Source organism: Dermochelys coriacea, chromosome 17 (assembly GCF_009764565.3).
Source record: "Dermochelys coriacea isolate rDerCor1 chromosome 17, rDerCor1.pri.v4, whole genome shotgun sequence".
NCBI lineage: Eukaryota > Metazoa > Chordata > Testudines > Dermochelyidae > Dermochelys > Dermochelys coriacea.
Genome location: NC_050084.1, coordinates 2413830 through 2438687, shown reverse-complemented (window position 1 = coordinate 2438687; position 24858 = coordinate 2413830). Strand labels below are relative to the sequence as shown.

The 24858-nt window shown below is 67.0% G+C and overlaps 2 protein-coding genes across 4 annotated transcripts in view; one reads left to right on the top strand and one right to left on the bottom strand.

The window, feature by feature from the left end:
* Positions 1–1295: 1295 nt before the first annotated feature.
* CORO6 (coronin 6) lies at positions 1296–19572 on the top strand. Of its 2 annotated transcripts, none has more exons than XM_038375668.2 (11): positions 1296–1498; positions 5243–5442; positions 9358–9480; positions 11026–11155; positions 11235–11416; positions 12259–12378; positions 14312–14416; positions 15143–15288; positions 15663–15720; positions 16353–16583; positions 17276–19572. In XM_038375668.2, exons 2-11 carry the CDS (start codon positions 5245–5247, stop codon positions 17396–17398), a joined length of 1416 nt encoding a protein of 471 aa, XP_038231596.1. In that variant the 5' UTR covers positions 1296–1498; positions 5243–5244; the 3' UTR covers positions 17399–19572. The 2 variants fall into 2 exon arrangements, with proteins under 2 accessions (XP_038231596.1, XP_038231597.1); XM_038375669.2 differs by lacking the exon at positions 12259–12378 and adding an exon at positions 13000–13119 and having other exon boundaries at positions 1353–1498; positions 17276–19381.
* Positions 19572–24858, bottom strand: part of ANKRD13B (ankyrin repeat domain 13B) — a 19883-nt gene continuing 14596 nt past the window's right edge. Inside the window, exons 11-15 of one of the 2 annotated variants that reach the window (XM_043499234.1) lie at positions 24424–24581; positions 23971–24123; positions 23400–23560; positions 22770–22850; positions 19572–22305 (exon numbers count right to left, since the gene is read on the bottom strand). In XM_043499234.1, coding sequence (XP_043355169.1) covers positions 22045–22305; positions 22770–22850; positions 23400–23560; positions 23971–24123; positions 24424–24581 — 814 coding nt within the window. In that variant the 3' untranslated portion in view covers positions 19572–22044. The remainder of the gene's footprint in view (positions 22306–22769; positions 22851–23399; positions 23561–23970; positions 24124–24423; positions 24582–24858) is intronic. The other variant, XM_038376139.2, reaches the window with a different exon arrangement.

Here is a 24858-nt window from a genome sequence, read left to right as displayed (position 1 = left end):
GGGCTCGGGGGGCTTGGGGGGGAGCTGGAGGGGGCAGCCCTTTCCCGGGCGGGGGCGAGCTGGAGGGGGAGCCCTTTCCCGGGGGCTGGGGGGGAGCTGGAGGTGGAGCCCTTTCCCGGGGGCTCGGGGGGGAGCTGGAGGGGGGAGCCCTTTCCCTGGGGCAGGGGGGGCGCGGGGGGAGCTGGAGGTGGAGCCCTTTCGCGGGGCGGGGGGGAGCTGGAGGGGGAGCCCTTTCCCGGGGGCTCGGGGGGAGCTGGAGGGGGAGCCCTTTCCCTGGGGCAGGGGGGGCTCGGGGGAGCTGGAGGGGCAGCCCTTTCCCTGGGGCGGGGGGGAGCTGGAGGGGGAGCCCTTTCCCGGGGGCTGGGGGGGAGCTGGAGGGGGAGCCCTTTCCCGGGGGCTGGGGGGGCTCGGGGGGAGCTGGAGGGGGAGCCCTTTCCCTGGGGCTGGGGGGCTCGGGGGGAGCTGGAGGGGGGAGCTCTTTCCCTGGGGCGGGGGGGGGAGCTGGAGGGGGAGCCCTTTCCCGGGGGCTCGGGGGGCTTGGGGGGGGAGCTGGAGGGGCAGCCCTTTCCCTGGGGCAGGGGGGGCTCGGGGGGAGCTGGAGGGGGAGCCCTTTCCCGGGGGCTCGGGGGGAGCTGGAGGGGGAGCCCTTTCCCGGGGGCTGGGGGGGCTCGGGGGGAGCTGGAGGGGGGAGCCCTTTCCCTGGGGCTGGGGGGGCTCGGGGGGAGCTGGAGGGGGGAGCTCTTTCCCTGGGGCGGGGGGGAGCTGGAGGGGGAGCCCTTTCCCGGGGGCTCGGGGGGCTTGGGGGGGAGCTGGAGGGGGCAGCCCTTTCCCGGGGCGGGGGCGAGCTGGAGGGGGAGCCCTTTCCCGGGGGCTCGGGGGGAGCTGGAGGTGGAGCCCTTTCCCGGGGGCTCGGGGGTGAGCTGGAGGGGGGAGCCCTTTCCCTGGGGCAGGGGGGGCTCGGGGGGAGCTGGAGGTGGAGCCCTTTCGCGGGGCGGGGGGGAGCTGGAGGGGGAGCCCTTTCCCGGGGGCTCGGGGGGAGCTGGAGGGGGAGCCCTTTCCCTGGGGCAGGGGGGGCTCGGGGGGAGCTGGAGGGGCAGCCCTTTCCCTGGGGCGGGGGGGAGCTGGAGGGGGAGCCCTTTCCCGGGGGCTCGGGGGGCTTGGGGGGGAGCTGGAGGGGGCAGCCCTTTCCCTGGGGCAGGGGGGGCTCGGGGGGAGCTGGAGGGGGAGCCCTTTCCCTGGGGCAGGGGGGGCTCGGGGGGAGCTGGAGGGGGAGCCCTTTCCCGGGGGCGGCAGCTGGTGCCCAGCCGGGGTGTGCCCGGCCCCCCCGCGCCGGCCCGCAGCTGTCGCTCCCCGGGCCCGGCCGCACGTGGCTGGCAGCAGCTGCCGCGGGCTGGGCCGCTGGAGCCGCACGAAGCGCTTCGTCCATTTCCGCCCGGAGCCCGAGACGAGCCGCCCCGGCGGGCTGCAGCCGAGCTCGCCCCGCAGCGCCCCGGAGCAGGTGAGAGGGGGCCGGGCAGCTGCTGCTGAGCGGGGGGCGGGGGGCTGCCAGCCGGTAACGGGCAGCCCGGCTGGGTGGGGGGCTGGCCCGGCTCGGCTCGGCTCGGCTCGGCTCGCGGGGTCCCCGTGCGGGCGGTCCGGGCCCCCCCGCAGGCCCGGGCTGGCGGAGACGTGTCTATATTAGGACAGTGACCCTGGCTTGTCCCCCGCCGCTGCGTCTCCTTCCCCAGCTGCTGCGGCGTCCGGGCTGAGCGGGGGCCGCAGCGGGTCCCGGGGGGGCGCGGGACCCGGGCCGTGGCGCTGCCCCGGGCCCCTTTCCTGGGGGCAGGTGGGGCTTTGCCGTCGGGATTGAATTGGGAGCAGGGCAGATAATCACTGACGTGCCCCCCATCCTGCCTGGCCCCGCGGGGGCGGACGCAGGCCGTGTTGTGTGTGGTGGGGATGCCAGGGGCATAGGGCTGGCGGGGGGTGGCTGGTGCCTGGCTTGTGCCCCCCCAGCAGTGTCTGTTGGATGTTGGCGTGTGGGCAGGCGCAGCTCCCGGGTGCCAGCGCGGCTGGTGTGGCCCCTGGGTGCTGTGCTCATTGCCGAGGGAGGGAGGCTGGCTGGGCTGGGAGCTGGGGGTGATCCCAGCACTCTGTACTGGGGGGGGCAGAGCAGAGCCCCCCACAGCTCTGCAGCCCCAGCCTTGCATCAGGTGAGGTGCCCCTTCAGTCTAGGTCCGGGGGGCCCGAGCCTGGGGTAAAACTGGGCATGATTCCCCCTGGCCGAGGCCTGTGCTGGCCCCACTGCTGACAGGAGAATGAATGAACTGCCGGGCCAAAGGGCACATGCAGCTGGGACCTGGGTTTAATTCCTGGCCCTGCCACTTGCCTGATGGGTGACCTTGGGCAAGTCGCGTCCCTTCCCTTGCCTCAGTTTCCCCACTTGTGAAGTGGGGGTGACGTGGGGCAATGCGCTGGCACTAGGAGCTTGCGGAAGGCTGAGTGTTCGTTTTCTGGTCTAACGTGGCTCAGCGTCTCTGGGAGGTTTATTCCTTCGGGCGCCCAGTGGAGTGCAGGGGATGGGAAGGGGGCCAAGCAGAGAGCCCCAGCGCAGCGTGACAGGCCAGGGGCTGAGAGCAATGTCCGATTTCATGGCTGCCTCTAGCCCAGGGGTCGGCTGCTGCATGGATTAGCCTTGGTGGAGAACATCAGCCCCCCAGAGAAAGCAGCGTGAACCCAAAATGTGTCTTAATGGGGAAAAAATGAAAGCTGTCTGAAAATGAACATTTCTGACCCTAAGCAAAGTTTCAGTTCAAGTTGGGATTCTAAAAACGGGTGAAAGTGCAGACCAGTTCTTATTTTGTTCAAACCCATATGCCTGTCCTTAAAACAAATAAAGCAGCTTGGGAATGAAGGATTTTGACTTGATGGGGAGGGGGCTAAAAGTTCATAAAAAGGTCATTAAGCAGAGACCAGGTGGATGGACACTGCCCCGTGTGGGGCCATGCTGGGCTGGGTGTGCCAGCTTCCCACGGAGCCCAGCAACAGCCTGGCAGCAGATGGCTTCCAGGAATCCTGGTTCCCTCCTTCCCTTGGGGATGGGATGTGGCTAAGCAGCCAAGCCTGGGAAAGCCATGGCAGGCCACGAGGAGGGCCAGGCGGGTGAGCACGCCGGCACGCCAAGGCAGACTCACTCAGAGAGACCACCCCTTAGGCTGCCCTCCCCCCGCTTTGTACCGTCTTCCGCCCATAGCAGTCCCTGTTGTGTTTGGTTACGTGGCGGTCGCACCCAGAGCCCGCCTGTGCCAGGCACTGTACGAACACAGCCCAGACAGCTTACAGGCAAGTGGCCACCTTCCCAGCCCTTTCAGCCCCCCACCATGGGGGCCAATGGCCCCTGTAGCCCCAGGCCACTGCATATCTCAGGTGCCCCCTGCCCTGCTCTGCCGGGCTCACTCTCATCACCACAGTGTCCGAGCACCGTCCAGTGACAGCCCGTGGTTCCTTCTTTCTCTTCTTCTCCCTAGGGAGAGAGCTATGTGAGCAGCGGAGCAGCTTGTTCCTCCCCTCCTGGTACAGCCCCCCTGCTCTGGGTTTGTGTCAGAGAAGGCCGGTGGGAGCAGGGCCCCTGGGGAGGTTTGGGGTGGCCTTGAGTTCCTGCGGGTTTGTTCCAGGATCTGGGACCGGCCCCGCAGGACGCTCTGTTTGCTGCCCAGCTGGGCTCTGCCCCGGTGGTAGAAAGTTCCATGGGCCCGAGGGCTGGAGTTATGGACCTCGGTGCCCAGCCCGGAGCCATAGGCCCTTCTAGATACGCTGAGCCCAGGCTGCTGAGCACCTCGAAGGTCGGGCCCGAGACCCTGCCCTTGACTCTCTTCTATGGGAGGCCAGCCATAGGGGCCGACCTCTACTTCTCCCCACAGGTGCTCCACCCTGAGGCCCTGCCCCCACTCCACCCCTTCCCCGAAGGCCCCACCCTCATTCCACCTCTTCCTTCCCCCCTTGGCCCCCTCAGTCCCTCCCTCACTCCTTCCCCTCCCCGAGGCCCTCCCCTAAGTCCGGCTGGTGGGTGCTGAGCACCCAGTACTTTGTTTCCTTGAGTGCTCCAGCCCCGAGGAGGCCAGCGCAGAGTGCAGGACCATGCGCTTGCAGCAGCTGGTGTTGCTGAGGAGACATGCTGTAGCCCCGAGCCACAGGCGCCTTCCAACACCACGGTGCTGCTGACACTTCCCACCAGGAGGCAGCGTTGGGGACCCCCGGGGAATGGCTGGGGGTGGGGGGGCAGCATTGTCACTTTCACAATTGCCAGGATGGCGGGGATGCTCTGTGGCTGCACCCACCCAGGCAAGGGAGGCCCCCCCCCGCCATGTCCCTGGGCTTTCTTGATGAGAACTCTTGGGGTGGGAAACCATCTACCCACCATGCACATGCAGCCCCCTCTGAAGGCTAATGTGGTGGCTGTTTAATGCCTACACAGCAATGCTGCCAGCAGTTTGGGGAAGGAAGTGAGGCAAAATCTCTGATCCAACAGGCTGCGGGGGCCTGGTGGTAGGGAGTCTGAATGGAATTGCCTGACCAGGACTGGGCTTTGGTCAGGGCAGTGGCCGTGGGACCTTGGGGGCGATGGGCTGACCCAGGGCAGTAGAGTCCTGTAGGCCCATGGGGCTGCACCTGCTCTCTGGACTGGGCTCCATCCCTCCGCTCTGTCCCAGGAGAGAGGGTGGGGTCGGGGGAAGCAGAGCTCTGCAAGCCTCAGGAGGGATGCTCCCTTTTGCCTGGCTCCCCAGCATCTCTCTCAGCTCCAGGTGTTGCCTCTGCTACTCTTCTAATGGATATGTGGGGCTGTGGCTAAGGGTGCTCGCAGAGCTCCTGCTGCCGCTGGGATGGGGGGCTGGCACTTTGGGAACTCCCTGCTGCAGGCTGCCTCCCAGCACCTGCTCTGCGGGGTGGGCCCTGGCATGGGGCACAGACACCAAGCAGCCCCTTCGCCCCGCTCACTTGCTTTACCAGCCAGACCCTCTGAGCTGCCTGGGGAGGGGAGAGGTTGGAATCCACATTCAGAGAGAGCTCCTCTAATGGACACCAAACCAGCTGCCCTGCTAGTCCGGCCCTGGGCTCCCCCACAGTTCTGCTGGGCTGGAGCCCATGGGGGCCTGCTGTGTCCTGGGGACTCGAAGCCGGTGGATGGCTGGGGAGGCCATGCAGGGAGGGGACTGATGGTATTGGGGGTCTGCTCCCTCGCTGATCCCCCCCCATCTCCCGCCAGCCATGAGCCGCAGGGTGGTGCGCCAGAGTAAGTTCCGGCACGTCTTTGGGCAGCCGGTGAAGGCCGACCAGATGTACGAGGACATCCGGGTGTCCAAGGTGACGTGGGACAGCTCCTTCTGCGCTGTCAACCCCAAGTTCGTGGCCATCATTGTGGAGTCCGGCGGCGGAGGGGCCTTCATGGTGCTGCCCTTGGCCAAGGTGAGTGAGTGGCTGGCGTGCCCAGGCCAGGAGGGGGCCGGGGATGGGTTTACCCGCCGGCTCGCTGGGCTCCCCGCAGTGGGGCGCTGGTGGAGATGGCTGGGTGCTGTGTAACGCTCTGGGCTGCTGGGGGGAGGGGCCCGGCAGCCGCCAGGGCCCATGGGGGGCAGGCCGGGGGGGGCTGCCCCAAGCAGGACGTGTTTCCTGTGCAAAGCCCCAGCCTGCATGGTGGCCCCTGGCTGGCAGAGCCAAGCAGCAGCAACAGGGCAGGGAGAAGGGAGCAGTGAGTTCTCCCTCTGCATGGCAGCCGGGCTCGTGAGTCCAGCTGGCCTGGCTGGGGGCGGTGCCGGGTTTGGGGGGCATCCGCCAGCCCCTGCCCCAGGCCGGCACGCGGGAGCAGCTGCCAGGCCTTTGTTGCAGTCTCGGGCCTGGAGCTGGGAGCATCCTCACGTGTCGCCATGGCGACGGGGCCGAGTTGGTCGGAGTCCCCATCGCGGGCTGCCCACTTCTCTGGCCGCCCTGCCCCGGCCTCCCCTGAGCGCTGGCACGGGGCAGCCGGCCAGGCAGGGAGCTGGGCAGGCTCAGGAAACTCGGTGACGCCTGGACCCGGATCCGGTCCCGGGGGCCTGGGGCTGTGGGGCCATGGCCAGGAGAGCACAGCCCAGCTCCCAGCCCGCTGGCTCCTCACAGCAGCCCCACGCTGCCGGGGCTGGGCCGGGTTGATGTGCTGTGCTTGGGACTCATTAGGGGCCCACAGCAGAGCCTGGTTGTGGGGTTTTCTCTATGCGGGGTGTGGGTGGGTTCTACCCTCACCCCTGTGGCACAAGCTCACAGGCGGAGGGGAGTTAGCAGCCGGGCACCTGGCTCCTCTGGTCCTGGGGACGGCCTGGCCACACTGCCCGAGGGCAGCTCCTTTCAGGCAGCAGCTGCCACAAGCGGGGTTTGTTAGCGAGGGAACCCCCCACCTTCCCACAGCATGTGGGGCAGCTCTCGAGGAGCCAGTGGGCAGGAGGTGCCGTGCTGTGAGGCGCCTGTAGGCCCCTTCCAAGAGCATGGTGCCCTTTCCCAGCCAGCCACTCCGAATCCCCTCGTGTCTCGTCACTGGGCTCGGGCCCCGCACCTCTGGCTGCAGACTTGGCCATTGGAGAGTGACTGGCCCCGGCAGGGCATGCTGCCCTAGGGGCATGAATGGGCGCTGGAGTGGGTAGCGGCAGGAGGGCTGGGTGACTGGCACTCAGCGCCAGGGGCTGCTCAGGGAATGAATCAGGGCTCTGGGGACTGCCTTGTTTTGCAGATGTAGAGGGAGGTGTGTGTGACCCCCTGGGGGGGGTGCCTCCCGGCCCAGGGCAGCTCCATGGCTCTTGTAGCCAGCCCCAGTTCAGGCACCATGAGCAAGCAGACAGGAGCTGCCGGTGAGTCAAGAGAGCTGGGGAGGTGCATCCTGTTCTGCCTTCCTCCTGGGGGGCCCGGGGGAGCAGGCCGGAAGCCTGGCTGGGAGACAGGAGGAGGAGCAGAGAGGGTGGGGCAGGATTTTGGGCCGCTAGCCCTCGAACAATGCTGGAGGCAGCCAGACTGCAGCAGGGCCTGTCAGTGGGGCAGGTGGGTGGGCTACTGCTGGGAGAGGGCACCAGGCTAAGCAGTGGGGCTATAGAACGGGGCCCAATCCTGCCCTGGCCCTGAGCGTCAGGGTCTGTCCCACCAGTTCTGGGATGTTTTACTCTGGTAAGACCATTGTCCTGCTCCTGCTGCCCCCCGCCTCCCCAGGCTACAAGCTTCTCTCAGCTCCTGGGCTCTGGCCGTCATCCTCTCTCACTGCATCCTGTCTGGTCCCCAGCACTGCTCCATCCACCTGCCCGTCCCCTGCCTCCGGGCCCACTCCCCTCTGCCCCCTCCTGTGCTCACCAGCCTTTCTGGGCATTGGGGATTCCATTTGCCAGCACCCACAAGTCGTGACCTTGACCGGGCTCCCCCCCCCACGCCGGGCTGCCCGTGGCCAGGCAGGCTCCGAGCAGAGATGGATTGGAGCAGTTGTCCAGCACGGGGAGGCTGTGCTCACAATAACGTGTGACTCATACCAGGAACAATCGAGCGGACAGCAGGAAACCACGGGGTCACTCTTTCCACAGCTCGAGTTTCCAGCTGGACAGCGCTGCCCTGGAGTGTGCAGCTCACTGGCCGGGGGAGGGGCTGGGGCTGTGCCCTACAGCAGAGGGGGGGCACAGAAAGGGGCAGGCGGGTCACAGCCTGCTTGTGGGGGACAGGACATGGTGAGTCGGTGCCAGAGCTGGGCTTAGAACCCAGGAGTCCTGAGTCCAAACCCCCCTGACCGGAGAAGACACTGTAGGGCTGTTCCATGGGAGGAGGTGTGGCGGGCTGTGGACTGTCAGTCCAGACCCCTGGGTTCCATTTCCAGCTCTGCTACTGACTCACTGCAGGGCCTTGGGGAAGACCCGTCCCGTGCCTCGTGCCTCAGTTTCCCCTCTGTGCAGTGGGAGATGCTGTTTCGAGCAGTGGTCTGAGATCTACAGGCTAATAAGGATCTGTGGCCAGGCGAGATGGGGCCTGGCTCTGGGCCTGTCCTGTGGGAGCCAGGTGCCCCCATCTGCCCAGGGTCAGCGCCAGGGGACGAGGGAATTGGGGGTTGGTGAGTGTATAGGAGATGCTAGGGGAGGGCCCTGCAGGGTCTCCCCCTCCCCCCCACAGAGGGTAATGTTATTGACCCAGTGCAGCTTGGCTGGCTGGCAGGAGGGGCTCTGGAGATTGTGAGGAGCTGGGGTGGGTCATTGGCTTTTTTAGAGCATGCATGAGAACCTCTCCCAGCTAGATGCCTGCACCCATCCCAGGCCCTGGTGGGAGAGAGCCTGAGAGAGGATGACATGGCGGGGGGTGTCAAATTGACCCCACCCACTCCTGCCCGCATGCTTGGCTGGCATGGCGGGGAGCAGCTCCACCAAAACTCTCAGGGTCACGTGACATCAGAGCTGCTGGAGCCGAATCAGGCCGGATCCATTCGCTCTGCCTAGGCTGGAGCAATTTGGACTCTGCAGAGAGGCATTCTGCTGCCCACCTCTCCAGGGCCTTGTGTTCCCTCTCCGCCCTGCCCCTGCCACGGGGTGACTGGCGCTGGGGTGAGGCTGGTCAGGGACTGGATCCCGCCCGCCCTCGTGCGCCCATCACCATCTCCCCACGCTCTGCCCAGTCCCTGCATGCGAGCGAGCACGGGGCTGAGAAGGGGACCCAGGAGTCCTGCCTCCCAGTGTGGTCCCTGCTCAGTGCCAGTGCCACCCACTAGCTGCCCCCCAGGGAAGTAGGGCCTGGGGTGTGCGTCAGACGCTCCTGCTGACAGCACTTATCTAGAGTCAACTGGGCACTGCAGGAGGGAAGCCAGAGGGGTGCAGGGAACTGCCGGTCTCTGCCTACCCAGGGGGTACCACAGGGTGAACCCTCCTCATGCTCTGCCTGGCCCTGGGGGAGAGGGAGACTCAGGCTGCGGGGCCCAGCCAGGCCCTGGCCCCTCTGCTGAGGGCGCGGTTAGTGCCAACGACACTAGTGTGGGGATGTGGGCACCTCTCCCATTGGGATCTGTGCTGACGCCCCCCAGCTCAGTCACTGGAGCCCCCCTCCCCTTGGCGAGTCCAGGAGCTGGGCCGAGGGCATGGTGAGAGGGGCCAAGGTACTGCAGCTGGTAGCCTGGCATGGGGAGGAGGCTGTGCTCTGCCCACCTGCCGTCAGCTCCCTCTGCCCAGCGCTGGCTGCCCATAGATGTGGCCCAGGTACCAGCAGTTGGGGTTTGGGCAGCTCGGTGCCCCTCATGGGCAGGGCAGAGTGCGATGGGGCACTGGCTGTGGGGCAGGGGTGGGAGGCACAGGGCGCTGCCAGCTGGCCCCAGCTCACTGCCCTGCCTCTGTGTTCCAGACGGGGCGCGTGGATAAGAACCATCCCCTGGTGACTGGGCACACGGCACCCGTGCTGGACATCGACTGGTGCCCTCACAACGACAACGTCATCGCCAGCGCCTCCGAGGACACCACGGTCATGGTATGGGGGCCGGGGGCTGAGCTCAGGGCCTCTCATGGGGTGGGAAGCTTGGGGGAATGGGGAGCATGGGCTGCGGGGACGGTACTAGAGGGGAGGGTGCGTCAGGCGTGACAAGGTTGGTTTCGGGGCTGAGGGGTGAATGCATTGGAGAGATGCTGCAGGAATGTGCATGTGAGGTTGCTGCTGTGGGGGGGCTGCATTGGGGGCCAGGTGGCTGGGGAGGGGCTGCGGCAACGAGGGCTGGGGGACTGCAGCAAGGGCCAGGTGGCTGGGGGGGCTGCAGCAAGGGGGGTGCAGCGGGGACCAGGTGGCTGGGGGAGGCTGCAGCAATGAGGGCTGGGGGGCTGCAGCGGGGACCAGGTGGCTGGGGGAGGCTGCAGCAATGAAGGCTGGGGGGCTGCAGCGGGGACCAGGTGGCTGGGGGGCTGCAGCGAGGACCAGGTGGCTGGGAGGGACTGCAATAAGGGGGGCTGCAGCGGGGACCAGGTGACTGGGGGGGCTGCAGTGGGGACCAGGTGGCTGGGGGGAAGCTGCAGCAAGGGGGGCTGCAGCGGGGGCCAGGTGGCTGGGAGGGGCTGCACAAAGGAGAGCTGGGGGGGCTGCAGCGAGGGCCAGGTGGCTGGGGGGGCTGCAGCAGGGACCAGGTGCTGGGGGGGGCTGCAGCAAGGAGGGCTGGGGGGGCTGCAGCGGGAACCAGGCGTTGGGGGGCAGTGCTCCAGCTCAGCTCTGTTCCTTTTGAAATCACTGGAAAGGGGGGCTATTTTTAGTCGGGTGCACGTGCCTATGCTGGTGCCTGCCGGTGCGGGTGACGCAGCGCTCTCAGCCTGACTCGGCACCTAAGAATAGCCACATGGGAGGCAGTGCTGGGGCAGGGAGAAGATCCGGGGGGGGCCAGGGCAGCACCCGCTGCTCAGGGGACTTTGGCTCCCCCTTGTCTCTAGCAGGCGGCCGTGGGGGCGGCAGAAGCCCTCCCAGTGCAGCCGGCCGTTCCTGGGGGCGTCTGGTTCCATGGGGGTGGCGGGGGCAGCCGGAAACGGGAGACCCAGGGGCTCCTCAGACAGGCCAGGCTGGGATCCAGCCCTCGTCGCCCCAACACCCCAGGGACAGCCCTTCATTAGCATTGCCCTGGGGTGCCTGCCCCCCTGCAATGTGCAGCAAGGCTGGTCCCTGGTTTCCTACCCCATGTGCTCCTGTTCCCTTTCACAGCGAGGGGGGGAGGGGCAGGGGCAGGGGCAGGGGCAGGTCTTGGGGGCCCCAGGCCAGTGTCTTTGGGGGCCCGGAGTGCCCTCTCTGCTGAGGGCTCAGGCACGGTTCCCTCTCTTCATGGCTGCCCGGGGCAGGGTGACGTGCCAGAGGATTACAGGAGAAGTTAATTGGCTCTGGGGCTCTTAGCCGCTTACAGCTCCTGAGCCCATAAATGTCATAGTGTCGTTGACCCCTGCAGGCCTCTGGGTGCCCCCCCTGCACTAGCATCTGGCTCTGACCCCCCCCGGAGAGGGCAGTGCTCTGCCAGCCTCACCGCCGCTCGCTCTCCCTGCTCTCCAGGTCTGGCAGATCCCCGACTATGTGCCCATGCGGAACATCACGGAGCCCATCGTCACACTGGAGGGGCACTCCAAGAGAGTGGGCATCATCACGTGGCACCCCACGGCTCGCAACATGCTGCTCAGCGCAGGTAAGGCCCCCAGGGTCCCCAGGCTGCAGCCCTCAGGCTGGGCACAGCCCCAAGTGACGCCCGTCCCGCCCATCCCCAGGCGGAGACAACCTGCTGATCCTGTGGAATGTGGGCACGGGCGAGATGCTGCTGACGCTGGACGACATGCACGGCGACCTCATCTACAACGTGTGCTGGAACCGCACCGGCAGCCTGCTCGTCACCACCTGCAAGGACAAGCACATGCGCATCATCGACCCCCGCAAGCAGCAGGTGGTGGCGGTGAGTCCTTAGCACCTCCAGCACCGGGCCGGCCCCGGGCAGTGGGCATGGAGCTGGGCCCCTCGCACGCTGCTGCTGCTATTAGCAACACCGTGTCCATGGAGCGCATGCACTGCCCCACGCTCTAAGCAACCTGTGCCTCTCCACTCCTTGCCCACCCCGCGTGTTCTCCTCTGGGAGCTGGAGCCGGGCTGCTGTTCTGGTGTCTCTGAGCTTCCCCCCTCAGTGCCCCTCTCCCCAGGGGAGCATGGCTGTGCCATGCGGTTACTCCATGTCCCAGCAGGCTGGCTCCATGCCTTGCCCACAGCTCCCTCCCTCCCTCGGCGCTGAGTGCTAATGCCCAGCTGTGCCAGCCTGTAACTGTGCATGTCACCGGCTCTGCATGATCGCACCCAGGCCCTGCACAGCCGGAGCACCAGCCCTGAGCCCCATGGCTGAGGGCATCTTAGACCGGCTGGTCTCGGGGCTCAAAAGCAGGGCACCAGCTCCTAGCTGCTACTGGCTGATAACTTGCAGGGGGCAGGATGGATGCCCACAGCTGGCAGGCTCAGCCCAGAGGCAGAGCACAGAGACTCCTCTTGTCGTAGAGGGCAGGACCAGTGGTAAAACTCCCCCTGCCACTGCCTTGTCTGTGCCTTCAGTGGGGATTAGAGCCCATCCAACCCTGCCACCCCAGCAGGACCCACTGCCCAACTCATGGCTGGGGTTTGCTCAGTGTCTGCTCCATTTGGGCTGCTGGGGAGGGGGGCGTGCCATACTCCCTGCATGTGGGGGCTCACCTTGGACTAACAGCTTGGTGTGTGCCTGTGTTTTGGTTTTAACCCTCTAACCGCCGGTGCCAGGAGAAAGTCAAGCCGCATGAAGGCGCCCGCCCCATCAGAGCCATCTTCATGGCTGATGGCAAGATCTTCACCACAGGCTTCAGCAAGATGAGTGAGCGGCAGCTGGCGCTCTGGGACCTGGTAGGAGAAGGCAATTGCTGTATGCCCCAGGCCTTGCCAGTCGCTCTTGTCTAGCATGCCTGGCGGGGTGGCGAGCCGGTGCTCTGCCAGCGAGTGTCTGTGCGTGGTGGAGACAGCTCGGCATGGAGCCTGGGACCCGTTGCTCAGCGTGACAGAGGGAAGCCTTGGCTGGTGTGAACAGGAAATGCCCCAAGCTCCCCTGGTGGGCTCCCCGGCGCCTTAGAAACTGCACCCCACTCCGGGCCTTGGCCCCATTTCAAACGCGCCAGGCCCTGCAGGGACAGCCCCAGATGCTGCGTTGCTGGGGAGGGCTAGAATGAGAGGGGGGCTCTGAGCAGGGGAGTGGGTTCTAATGGTCAGAGGAGAGGGTGCAAGGACTCTGGACTCCTGGGTTCTATTTCTGTGGCCGGGGCCGACTCCCTTGCCAGCTCTGCTACAGCACACCCGAGTGGCTGGGGTAAGGGAGCTGTCCCTGCTGGACACTGCACCGCAGCCTGCCTCTGGTCTCGCTGGGCGTGGGCTCCCCATGCGCCGCGCCCGGCTCTCTCTCGCCCCCGTGCTGTGGTCCCAAGGGTGGCGGAGCTAGGCCCAGCCCCGGTAACACGTGCCTGTCTTCCCCAGGAGAGGTTTGCCCCCCACGAAGGAACGAGGCCCATGCGGGCTGTCTTCACGCGGGAAGGACACATCTTTACCACAGGCTTTACCCGCATGAGTCAGCGGGAGCTGGGCTTGTGGGACCCGGTAACACTGCTGCATGGGGTGCTCGTCCGGGACTTGGGCATCATCGCCCCGCACACATGTGCCCTGTGCTGCCCCGTGGGCAGTGCCCACACCCCAGGAGCAGCACCACAAACGCCTACCCGGCTCTTGCGGCTCTCAGAGCCATGGCACCTGGCCTCTGCACGTGGGGCAGGAGGGGGCATGAGGCCCGTTCTCTACGGGACGGAGGGGGCTAGTCATTAACCCTGCAAGTGCCACACCTGGGACGCAGCGTGGGCACAGCTCAGAGCCTGCCACGGGTAAGGTTCCTGCATCCCCTGTCAGCGGCCTTCTGGGCAGCACAGCAGGGTTCCTGGGGGAGGGGCTGGCTCCCCCAGTCCCACCCCCACACGGAGCCCTCCCGGCAGATTGGTTTCAGCAGCTGGCAGTTCTGCTCAGGGCAGGCCCAGCTCTTTGAAAGGCCAGGGGTCAGAGCTGTGGGGTGGGGGACGCAAATCCGGGTTCTCTGAGTGCCGGGGGCCCGTGGCAGCAGGGGAGGATGCTCATCGGGCTGCATCCGTTTGGAGCAGGGCACCATGCCCCTAAGTCATGGGCATGGCAGGGGCACAACTGTCCCATCGGGATGATGCCAAGTTCCCAGGGCTTGGAGTGATGTGAATTTGCATGGGATGGAGGGGAGAGTGGAAGGAGCTAGAACTGCAGTGCATGCTGGGAGTGTGGGGGCACGACTGTCCAGGTGTGGGCTGGGGGGCAGATGCTCCTGGGAGGCGGGTGAGCAGAGACGGCTTGGTCAGGCCAGGGGTTGGGGCACAGATGCTCTGGGACAGGGGAGGGAGGGCAGGGCCTGTCCTGTGGGGCACTGGGCTGCCCCTGCTGCTGTGGAGGGGGGCACTGGGACACAGCTCTGTGGGGCAGGGCCGAGGAGCAGGAGGGTGAATAGCAGAGGCAGGCCAGGGAGGGCAGAGCGGGCTGGCCCCATGGCTGGCTGGCCCCACTGGCTGTCCTCTTTCATGGCTGGGGGGAGATGAAGGGAGAACCGGGCCAGCCCCCAAGAGTCAGAGCTGTCCCATGGTTGGTGCCAGGGGCCCGAAGGGGGTGGGCTGTCCCGGGCCTGGGTCACTAATGTGTGCGTGTGTGTGTGCGTGTGTGCACATGGCTAACCAGCTCGGGCCGGCCTGACCCCCCCTCACCCACGCTCCCTCCTCCCCTGCAGAAGAACTTTGAGGAGCCGATTGCGCTGCAGGAGATGGACACCAGCAATGGGGTGCTGTTCCCCTTCTATGACCCCGACTCCAGCATCGTCTACCTGTGCGGCAAGGTAATGCTGCGCCAGGCTGGGCCCTGACACAGCCCAGTGCCCTGAGTGGCCAGGGGGGTTGGGGCGGGATCCCGGTGCCCTGAGTGGCCGGGGGGTGGGATCTTGGTGGCCGGGGGGTGGGGGCGGGATTCCGGTGCCCCGGGGGGTGGGGGCGGGATCCTGGTGGCTGGTGGGGGGTTGGGGGTGGGATCCCGGTGCCCTGAGTGGCCAGGGGGGTTGGGGCAGGATCCCGGTCCCCTTAGTGGCCGGGGGGTGGGATCCCGGTGGCCAGGGGGGTTGGGGGCAGGATTCCGGTGCCCTGAGTCGCCGGGGGTTGGGGGTGGGATCCCGGTGGCTGGGGAGTTGGGGCGGGATCCCAGTGCCATGAGTGGCCGGGGGTTGGGGGCAGGATCCCGGTGCCCTGAGTGGCTGGTGGGGTTGGGGTGGGATCCCGGGGGGGCTGGGAGCGGGATCCCGGTGCCCTGAGTGGCCGGGGGAGGGTTGGAGGCAGGATCCCAGTGCCCTGAGTGACTGGGAGTTGGGGGCGGGATCCCGGTGCCCTGAGTGGCTGGGGGTTGGGGGCGGGATCCCGTTGGCCGGGGCAGGTACCCCTGGGCAGATCCCACACCCAGTGCCCTGCCAGCACGCAGGGCATTACCCCTCCCCGGCGCCATCGGGTCCCTTTTCCTCCCCTGCGGCTGAGCCCCCTCTCCGAGTGCTGATGCCCCTGCCTGTGCCCGCCCACAGGGTGACAGCAGCATCCGCTACTTCGAGATCACGGCCGAGGCGCCCTACGTGCACTATCTGAGCACCTACAGCAGCAAGGAGCCGCAGCGCGGCATGGGCTTCATGCCCAAGCGGGGCCTGGACGTCAGCAAGTGCGAGATTGCCAGGTGAGGGGGCGCCAGGGGGCGGGCACAGCTTGCCCTAGCCCCCATGGCATGTGGGGCTGCCGGGGCCCAGACACCCCTGTAGCTACTGCCCCACAAGTCCTTGGATCCCTCCCACGGGCCCATGGCAGCTCGTCGGAGCCCTCAGCCCCTGGGGGTGTCTCCCTGCCCTGCCCATAGAGGGTGGGGGCTGGTCCATGGCACAGACTTGAGGGAGTGGGGGGCGGGCCAGTCACTGCTCCCTGCCATGGGGGAGGGGGCTGGGCCTTGGGGGGCTCTGGAGGGGAGGCTGGGCCATTGCAAGGGCGTGGGGGCTGGGCCATGGGAAGGTGAGGGGGTCTAGGCCAGGCCCGTAACCACATGCCCCATTTATCCAGGTTCTTCAAGCTGCACGAGCGGAAGTGCGAGCCCATCGTCATGACGGTGCCGCGGAAGGTGAGTCCTGGGGGAACCCCCTGGCCCCAGCCCCTGCTTCCCTGGTGGCTGCGCCCTAGTGGCCGAGGCTCCTGGGACATGGGGCTCCTGGAGCAGTGGACTGGGAAAGGGGCAGGGTAGCGGGGCCTAGACTATGAGTTGGGGTCGATGGGACGCAGGGAGGGCCAAGGTAGACGGGGAGCTAGGCTATGGGGTGGGGTAGATGGGGCGCAGGGAGGGCAGGGTAGCTGTGGCGCTAGGCTGCGGGGCAGGGTAGATGGGGCGCAGGGAGGGCAGGGTAGCTGTGGCGCTAGGCTGCGGGGCAGGGTAGATGGGGCGCAGGGAGGGCAGGGTAGCTGTGGCGCTAGGCTGCGGGGCAGGGTAGATGGGGCGCAGGGAGGGCAGGGTAGCTGTGGCGCTAGGCTGCGGGGCAGGGTAGATGGGGCACAGGGAGGGCAGGGTAGCTGTGGCGCTAGGCCATGGGGCGGGGTCGAGGGGACGTGGGGAGGGCAGGGTAGCTGTGGCGCTAGGCTGTGGGGCAGGGTAGCTGTGGCACTAGGCCGTGGGGCGGGGTCGAGGGGGTGTGGGGAGGCAGCCCAAGACCTGGGTGCTCTGTGCTGCGGCCCCTCACCGGGCTCCTCCACTCCCCGCAGTCCGACCTGTTCCAGGACGACCTGTACCCCGACACGCCCGGCCCCGAGCCGGCTCTGGAGGCGGCCGAGTGGCTGGCGGGGAAGGACGCGGCGCCCATCCTCGTCTCGCTGCGGGATGGCTACACGCCTGTCAAGAACCGCGAGCTCAAGGTCACCAGGAAGAACATCCTGGACAACAAGCCTCCCGTGGGGCCGCGTCGCAGCCACTCCACCTGCGACGCCAATTTCTCGGTGAGTGCCCGTGTGCCCCTGCCTTAGGGCCTGCCAACCCCCCGCCAGGCTCACCTGGGACTGCAGGTGAGTGCCGAGCCACCAGCCTTCCCCAGGGATGCTCCTTCTGACCCCTCCTGGCCGGGGCAGGAGGGGGCAAGGCAGGCCTGGCCCAGGTCCCTTGCACTCTGCTGCTGCTGAGCCAGGCACACACTAGGACAGCGTGGGGTCTTGGCTTCCCTCTAGTATCTGAACCACACGGGGATAAGAGTCTACTATAGCTGCTGGCTGCTGCAGTCACTGGGGGCTCAGGTTCCTGCCCTGCCAGGGACCGAGTAGGGTAGTTGCACCCTGGCTGGAGCAGGGCCAGGAGCGTCTCTTCTGCGCTGCGTGGGATGCGACACAGCCGCTGACTCTTGCCTCGTTTAGCTGGATGGGCAGGGGTTTGCCATGGAATTTTTCTTTCGCCTGGTGACGGCCCCTCTCTGGGACCCTCCCTGCCGGAGTGGGGAGCCATGGGGGCACTGCCATGGGCCTGGCAGCTCGGCTTGGGGCTCGGGCGACTCCGGAGCCCTGGGGTAGGGGCTGTGATGCCCATCTGCACAGCTAAGATTAAGATAAATTTGTGATAACTGGCTGGGGGTGGGAGAGAAGGACCAGGGCCTCCCCAGCAGCCCCATCTCTGACCCTTGCCCCTGCTCGCCCCCTTGCAGCGGCCCAGTCTGGAGGATCTGCTGGAGGAGATCCGATCCCTGCGACACACTGTACAAGCGCAGGAGAAGCGCATCTCTGACCTGGAGAACAAACTCTGCAAATTCACCAACGGCACAGCCTAGCGGCCCCCGTGCCATGGCCACCGCGCTGGGCTGGGCGGGCAGGGCGCCGGCCCCCAGCGGACCCAGCCTTATTTAAAGGATTAAAACCAACCCCCCAGAGGAGGAGCTGGGAGACGTGTTCTTTACGCTGGCCCTGGAGCTGCGGGCAGGCCCCCCTGCAGCAGGCCTCAGCCCTTGGCCCCAGGGGCAGTCTGCAGAGGAGCCCAGCTGGTGGTAGTGGTGGATTGAGCAGCGCTAGGGGCTGCTCCCTGGGGCCTCTGCTGGTCAGAGACGCTGACCCCCCTCTCCCTCCCTGGCTGTCACTGATTCCGTGTGTGGGGAAGCCTCCTGCCGGGCTGGGGCCATGGGGGCAGAGGGGACGGACCCCATGCTCCAGGGGAGGGGGAGGTATGTGTTTGGAAGGGCTGCTGCTATCTCTGCCCCTTCCCCAGTCAGGTCAAGGGGGTGGCAGAAGGTGGTTATGTGGGTTAGAGAGGGGGGTCTGTGGCTAGCTCAGCAGAGCCCAGCCTTATGGGCAAACCCTCATCACTTGCACTGTGGGGGCTTGCTGGGCATGGGGCCTGCAGGTGGGCCCTGCCTGCCCTTCCTCTGCCAGGCCCCCTGCCTGGCTGTCCTCCCGCAGGCCTGCTGTCTGCCACTCCCCGGCCGGGCCCCCATCTCCTAGGGCCCCTGCCCTGCCCTCTTTTTCCTGATCCTCCTCCCCCAGGCCCTGGGCCACCTGACATTGACTGGCCTGGGGAGCTGGTCTGTAGCCTAGAGGGCTGTTTGCGGCGAGCCCCCATCTTCCCACTCAGCTACGTTAGTGGGAAAGTTGTGGGCACCTTCCCAGCCAACAGCCTCAGCCCACTGCCCAGGCGCGTGTGCAGTGGGGAATCACGCCAGGCGATGGGCACCGCATGGGACAGGAGCCCAGGCAGTTGGTGTGAGGGCCCCTTACCTTGGTCCACCCTTTCCCTGAGCCCTGGCAGCCGGCCCCTCCCAGTGCACACTGAATGGTCGGGGTGCCAGGGCAAGGCTGGGCATCGCTCAGGCCTGCTGCCATGGGCTGCAGCACACAGTGGGCTCAGGGAATCCCCCCCAGCCCTGGACCGGCAGATACTGAACTGGGAGGCCTTAAAGTAGAGGGGGCAGGAGGGCTGCAGAAGGCCCCCCCAGCCCAGCCTGCCCCATCCATGCAGGGCATCTGGGGAGCTGCACCCCTGACCAGCCCTGCCAGGGTTACATGTGTGGCCAGCCTGGGTCCCTGTTGGTGAGATGCCCATAAGCAGCAGCCTGATCCTGACTCCGCTCTCCCCACTGATGGGGCAGGCCAGCTAACGAACCAGGATTTTCTTGGCGCTGGGGGCTGGATGTTGTGTGCAGGTTCTTGGCCCCCTGGTATTGTACCTGTCCCTCGGCAATAAACGGCTGCATTCTCCTACCCTGGTGTGGGGAGTGTGAGCATTGGGGGGCTGGGTGACCCCAGGGATCCCAGCACAGCACCAGCCACCTCTCCAGCACTGAGCCCTGCTCTACGTGCCAGGATGTGTGCCAGCTTGCTAGTGGGTGACTTCCGGGGCGGGGTCTAGCCCAGCACCCCCCGAGTCGCCTGCAGTGGGGAGATGGCTGCCCAGATGGGGATGTGTGTGCAGCCAGCCCCCCCCGGATATCCCCCACCCCACCCCATAGGGCAGCTGAAGCCTAGGGACAGGGGTTGTGCAAGGCCCCTGGAACTCAGCAGTGTCGTCTTCTAACCATTAACCCACATGACCTCTCGGCTAGTGAGCAGGAAGCACAGACCATGCTCCTGGGGATCTCCCAGGAGTAAGCCCCCTGCCCCCGAGTGCTCCCCCTCCAGCAGAGCAAGGCGGGCTGCTCCTGCCATGCATCAGCCAGAGGGGGCACGTCACTCCTCGGGCTGCAGCTTTCCCAGTGCCTGTTCTGGGAGAGCTGGGATGGGCCCCAGCAATGCCCACCCCAAGGAGGGCACTTTGCCATGGCACAAAAGGGGCACTGCAGTGACTGCACCGGATGGGGTGGGGGGATTAGCCAAGGCTCTGGTCGCTGCTGGGATGCCTGCAATCAAGTCAAGCCCATGTGCCCAGCTGTGTCCCACCCCCAGGGACTAAGCCAGGCTGGAGCTGGACCCTGGCTTGGGGCCCCCCTCCCCGTGGAGCCCGCATCTGCTAAGAGACAAATGTTAAAGACTTTTATTGGCATCCACCGTGATCGCAGCCTGTGGGCCAGGCCCACCCACCAGGCCGTGGCCACGTGCCCCAGCCCTTGCTGTACAGTTGTGGGGAGGTGCCGTGGGCGACTAAGAAAAGGTCCCTACCCTGTCACAGCTTCGGGAGGGAGCCAAGCGCCCGCTGCTGCCCCGGTTTCAGTGTGGTGGCTCCTCGCTGGGCAGTGATGGAGGGTACATGGGGCCATGCCCCTGCGCTGGCCTGCCAGAAGGCCTGTCCTCTGTGCAAACCGAGCGAAGGCCTGTGCCCCCAGCCTGGCGCAGGGCGGGCCTGGGCCCCATCTCAGCACAGGGCTGCTGTGTTCTCGGGGGCGGGGGGACACGGGGACTTAGCACCATTTGACGTAAGGTTTCTCTGGGGTTTTGGACCCTGTGTGAGGAGTGTGGGCTGTGGGGGGGGGCACTAGGGAACCCCTCTGCCCAGGCCATGGGGCTGCAGCGTGTGGGCTGGGAGGGCCTGGCAGCAGGAACTTATGGCTGGCTCAGGGGGTGCTCCTGACTCCCCCCCTAACCCCACCCCCCTCAGTGGGCTCACTTGAGAGCTGGAGGGCCAGCAGGGGGCAGTCACGCCATGCTGGGCTGTCCCAGGGAAAGTGGGGAGGGGGCTCCCCATCCTAATGATGGTGTTGGCAGGCACCCCCGGCCTGGGGTGCGGGTGCTGCCCCGGCAGAGAAACCTGCCCCCACTCCCCATAGTTCAGGAGTCAGCTCCAGCTGGGCACCCCAATCCTGGTGTGAGGGCTGCCCCAGGGCTGGGCTGTCGGGGTGGGCAGTGCTTCCTCTGGGGAATGGCCCCTGGGCATGGGCTGCAGCACCTGCCCTGCCCCCTCCCCCCCAGCAGGTTTTGGTAAGTGCCCACCCTAAGTGTGCTGGCAAAGGCCTGCCTGGGCAGCACCCCTACCGGGCTGGGGAGGGCGCAATCTCTGGGCACGGCCCTGGTGTGGGCTGCTCCCTGGTGGGGCGGGTGGCCGCTGGCAGGGCCAGGCCGGTGGGGCTCCGTGGTTAGTGGCAAAGCAGCTGGCAGCCCACAGGCTTGGCCTGGCTCCTGGCTAAGTGCACTTGATGCTGTATCGGTGCCACGGAGCCCTGGGACTGGCGCGTGCTGAGAGGGCAGTAGGCGGGGCTGGTGCCTATAGCCGGAGCGGGTTCAGCATGGAGGGCAGAGGTTACCTGCCCTGTGCCCACCTCCCTAGAGGCTCCCTGGGAGCTAACCTCCCCCATCTCGGCACTGCCATGGTCCAGCAGGCAGAGCTGGCACTGCTCGTTCCCCGGCCCAGCTCCTGGGGGCAGCCCTGGGGCGAGGCAGGAAGGCAGGGCCTGGCACCAGCAGCCTCACACATGGCATGTCCCCCCTGCCCCCCATGGGAGTGAATGTGTCAGGGCCGGCCGCTGGCAGTGCCAGAGCCACATGCAGCCGTGCAGTGGGGGAGGGGCTCTGGGCAGCAGGCCTGGGGGAGGTGGGCAGTGTCCCTGGGTCACTGAAGACTTGGGGGCCTCTGTGAGCCCATAGTGGGGGGGGAGGGTGTGTGCAGCTGGGCCATGCCCTTGCTGTGGGTCACAGGGGGCGGGAGGCTCAGGCAGGCCCAGCTGCCAGGGGAGGGGAGGGGCAGGATAAGGGGCCCAGTCCAGGCAGCATGAGGTAGGGGGGAGCGGCTCCTGGTATCACCATGCAGCAGCGTTCCTGCTTCCCTGCGCAGCTCACCCCATCCAGCCCTGCCTCTGGGCCCCACACCGCTTAGCTAGCACCCTTCCTTCCTGACCCACAGGTCCCTGCTGTCCCCCTGCCCTCCAGCTCTGCTGGTGCCCCTCACTCCTGACCCACAACCTCTTGCTAGCCCAGCCCTGGGCTCTCCACCCCCTGCTCTGCCAGCCCCTACATCTGGCTGTAGCTGGTGAGTACCCACCCCCTGGGACTGGGGCGTGAGTAATGGGCCTCGGGGTGCCCCCTGCCTCGCAGCAGGTCACCTGCCACTGCAGCCCTGTCCTGTCCTCCCCCACAGGGTTATGGGTGCAGTGCCCACTCCCCATTCTGTAAACTCCCCCCTGGGCCCGCAATCTCTGCCCCTCACTGGCCGGGCCTGGGTCACGGGGGCTGCCCAGGGCAGGCGAGGGTTAACGAGGAGTCCAGGGGGCACGGGGAGTCAGCCCACTCCCTCTGGGGTGCAGGGCAGCGTAAGCGGCGCCACCAGGGCTCCCACCTCCCTCTGACACAGCAGAGTCTCCTCCTGGCGGGGCAGCCCCTGTGCCCCCTGGCGGGGCAGCCCCTGTGCTCGCTGGCAGTGCTCTTGGCATGGTCTCTGAATGGCTCCATGCGATGGCATCTGCAGCGGGCCAGCGCTAGCACCTCTCTGCTCACATGGGCACCGCTGTCACCCCGCCGCGGCTCCAGGAACGCCCACCCCGGCCACGTGCAGGGCCCCGGCTCAGCGCAAGCTGGGCAACAGCTGCAGGGCCCGTCGCAGGCGCTGGGCTACTGCTCGGTCAGCGAGAGCTGCAGGATGCGCCGCAGCTCCTCCTCCTCCTGCCGTGTGCGCCGCTCTGCCTCTGCCTGCTCCCGTGCCGACAGCTCCATGGCCAGGCGCAGCTGCTCGTCGTAGCTGCGGAACAGGGGGCTGGGCCCACCACTGCCCTGGCCCTGCTGCTGGGGGCCGGCCTGCCGGGGGGGAGGCGTATGCTGGGGTGTCCTGGGGGGCAGGGAACAGAGCAAAGATGAGTGGGGGTCCCGGGAATGCGGGTGCCAAGGCTGAGCCGAGGCGGCTGCGGAGCCCATCACCTGGACACTGGGCGCTAAGTGCCCCGGGTGGATGGGCACAGCAGCTCCCTGCCCTCAGCTGGGACGCTAGAGCCCCGTCAGTCGCGCCTGCCTCCGGTGAGCAGAAGGCCCCGGTGTGATGACCCTGGGGGGCGTCCCCAGGGAGCTGGGGTGTGGCCAGCTTCATTACAGCTGGGGAAACAGAGGCACAGCCCAGGCAGGTTGCTGGGAGAGGGCTAGGGTCCCTTCGCCAGGCTGGGCTGAATACAGCTGTGGAACAGAGCCACGGGGCTAGGCTGCATGGGGCCAATGGGCCGTGCGGGACAGACCGACCCCCCCGGCTCCAATGCCAAGTCCTGTGAGCCCTGACCCTGGATAGGACTAGCCAGACCTTACCAACCTGTCTCCTCGCCGGCCCTCCTGGGACATGGGGTGTGTGCCCGGCTTGCTGTTGGTCAAAGCTTCCCAGATGGTCACCTGCAGGGGAAGCCGCAGTGCATTAACCCTTCGCCTGCCACCTCCCCTCCCACTCCCCAACCTGGCTGGCACTTCCTGGGGCCTGGCCAAGCTCAGGGCGTGGCCAGAGAGAGCAGAGGAGACATTTATCCCAGTGGGCACAGGGCCCTCAACACCAGCCCAGCTGCAGCAGCCCCTGGGCCTCTGTTCTCCTTGCTGGCACTGCTGCCCTATGTGTGTGCCAGCGCCAAGGAGGGGCAGGGGAGGATCCGCCATGAGCTGCCGGTGGCAACGCAGGGCTGCTCCGGGCCAGGCTGGCAGGCAGAGTGGGGCTCAGGGAGTCTGTGCTGCTCTTCTAGTGCTGTGGGGCTGGGAGAGAACTAAGGTGAGAGCTGGTCCCCTGCAGTGCCCGAGGCTAGGTGCTCACCACACCCTGCACCTCGCCGGTGCCCGGCAGGAGGGGCAGCCCCAGGAGCCACGTGCTGGGATGAGGCTGTTCCCGTCCCGTGACACCCGGTGGGCCCCGTGGCAATTCTTGGTGGCACCCAGCAGAGGGGGCGCAGAGCCCACCTGGTCGTACTCGGTGCCCGCCTCCAGCAGGCTCTGTTGGATGGCGAACTGCAGCAGGTCGTCGTCCTCCTCGCGCATGGTGTCCCTCTGGCTGCCCAGCACGCTGTACCCGGGCGGGGCCTCGAACAGGGACGGGTCCATCTCACAGGCCCGGCAAGAGGCTGCGGGGACCAGATGTAAACGTCACTGCGGGAGGGTGGGGGACACGGTGCATGCATCCCCTGCAGACTACACCCCCCAGCATGTACTCTGCTGGCTTGTGCCGCAATGCATGCTGGGAGCTGCAGGCCCCACAGCACAGCCTCCCTAGTGAAGGGGAGGGCAGGTGCCAGCAGGACGGGGTGCAGCGACTACTGGCCTCCTGGCTGGTCACCAACAGGGGGGTTGAGCCAGGTCAAAGGGGGGCTGCTAATATGCACAAGCCAAACTCCCCCTCCCTTATAAAGCCGGAGAGGGGGACCGGGGGCTGGTGTGCAGATAGCTCTGGATGTGGGGGTGCTAAGGACCGACCGCAGACCCCGGCGCCTTGCCTGTCCCCTCAGGGTCCCTCCCCGGGGCAGGTGCCGCGTACCCAAGGAGCTGGAGCTGCTGACGCTGGAGGAGTCGCTGCTGGGCGAGGGCGCCTCGCTGCCGGAGCTGCGGCGCACGGAGCTGATGGGCTCGTCGCAGCCGTTGAGGTTCCCGAAGGTGATGCGGGCGTTGAGGATGTGGAAGATGGGGATTTCTGGGAGGGGGAGAAAGCGGGCGCAGTGAGGGAGGTGCCACCTGCCGGGCCCGGGGCTGGCAGCTCCAGGGCCAGGAGACCAGCACGTGCCTCCCCGCCCCACACCCTGCCCTGCCCCATGGGGATCCGGGGCTGGCAGCTCCAGGGCCAGGGCCAGGAGAGCAGCCAGAGTCATATCTGGGCACTGCGGGCATGGGCCCCAGGGAGCCCCCGGTCATGGGGTGAGGGCATCGGCCAGGGCCTGGTGCATGGAGCCCCCGGCGGCCGGATCAGGGCAGGGCAGGGGCAGTGCGGCCTCACCTATCTTGACGGGGAAACCAGGCGGCAGGCGGAGCGTGATGAAATCCCGGAGCTTGGCGAACAGCGCGTTGCTTATGGCCATGAGGTCGATGATCGGCCCCACCTGCTCGCACAGGGACAGCGGGTGATCCTCACACAGCCACAGCTTGGCCTTGAACCTGCAGCGGGAAGACATGCTCAGAAGAGCACGGGCCCCTGCCTGGTGCTGCCCCTCCGGCACTGTGCCCAGCTAGAGGGTCCCGCAACACAGAGCCTTGTGGAGCACGGACTGTCCACGAGAGCTCACTGGGCAGGTGCTGCCCACTGCCCCATGGGACAGCCCATACTCCTCACAGTCTAGGCAGCCTGCACCGTAGTCTCATGTGGGGAGCCCCAGGCAGACCCAGGGCAGATTCAGGGGGCCCTGGCCATGCCCCTGCCCCTGCCCAGCCATTC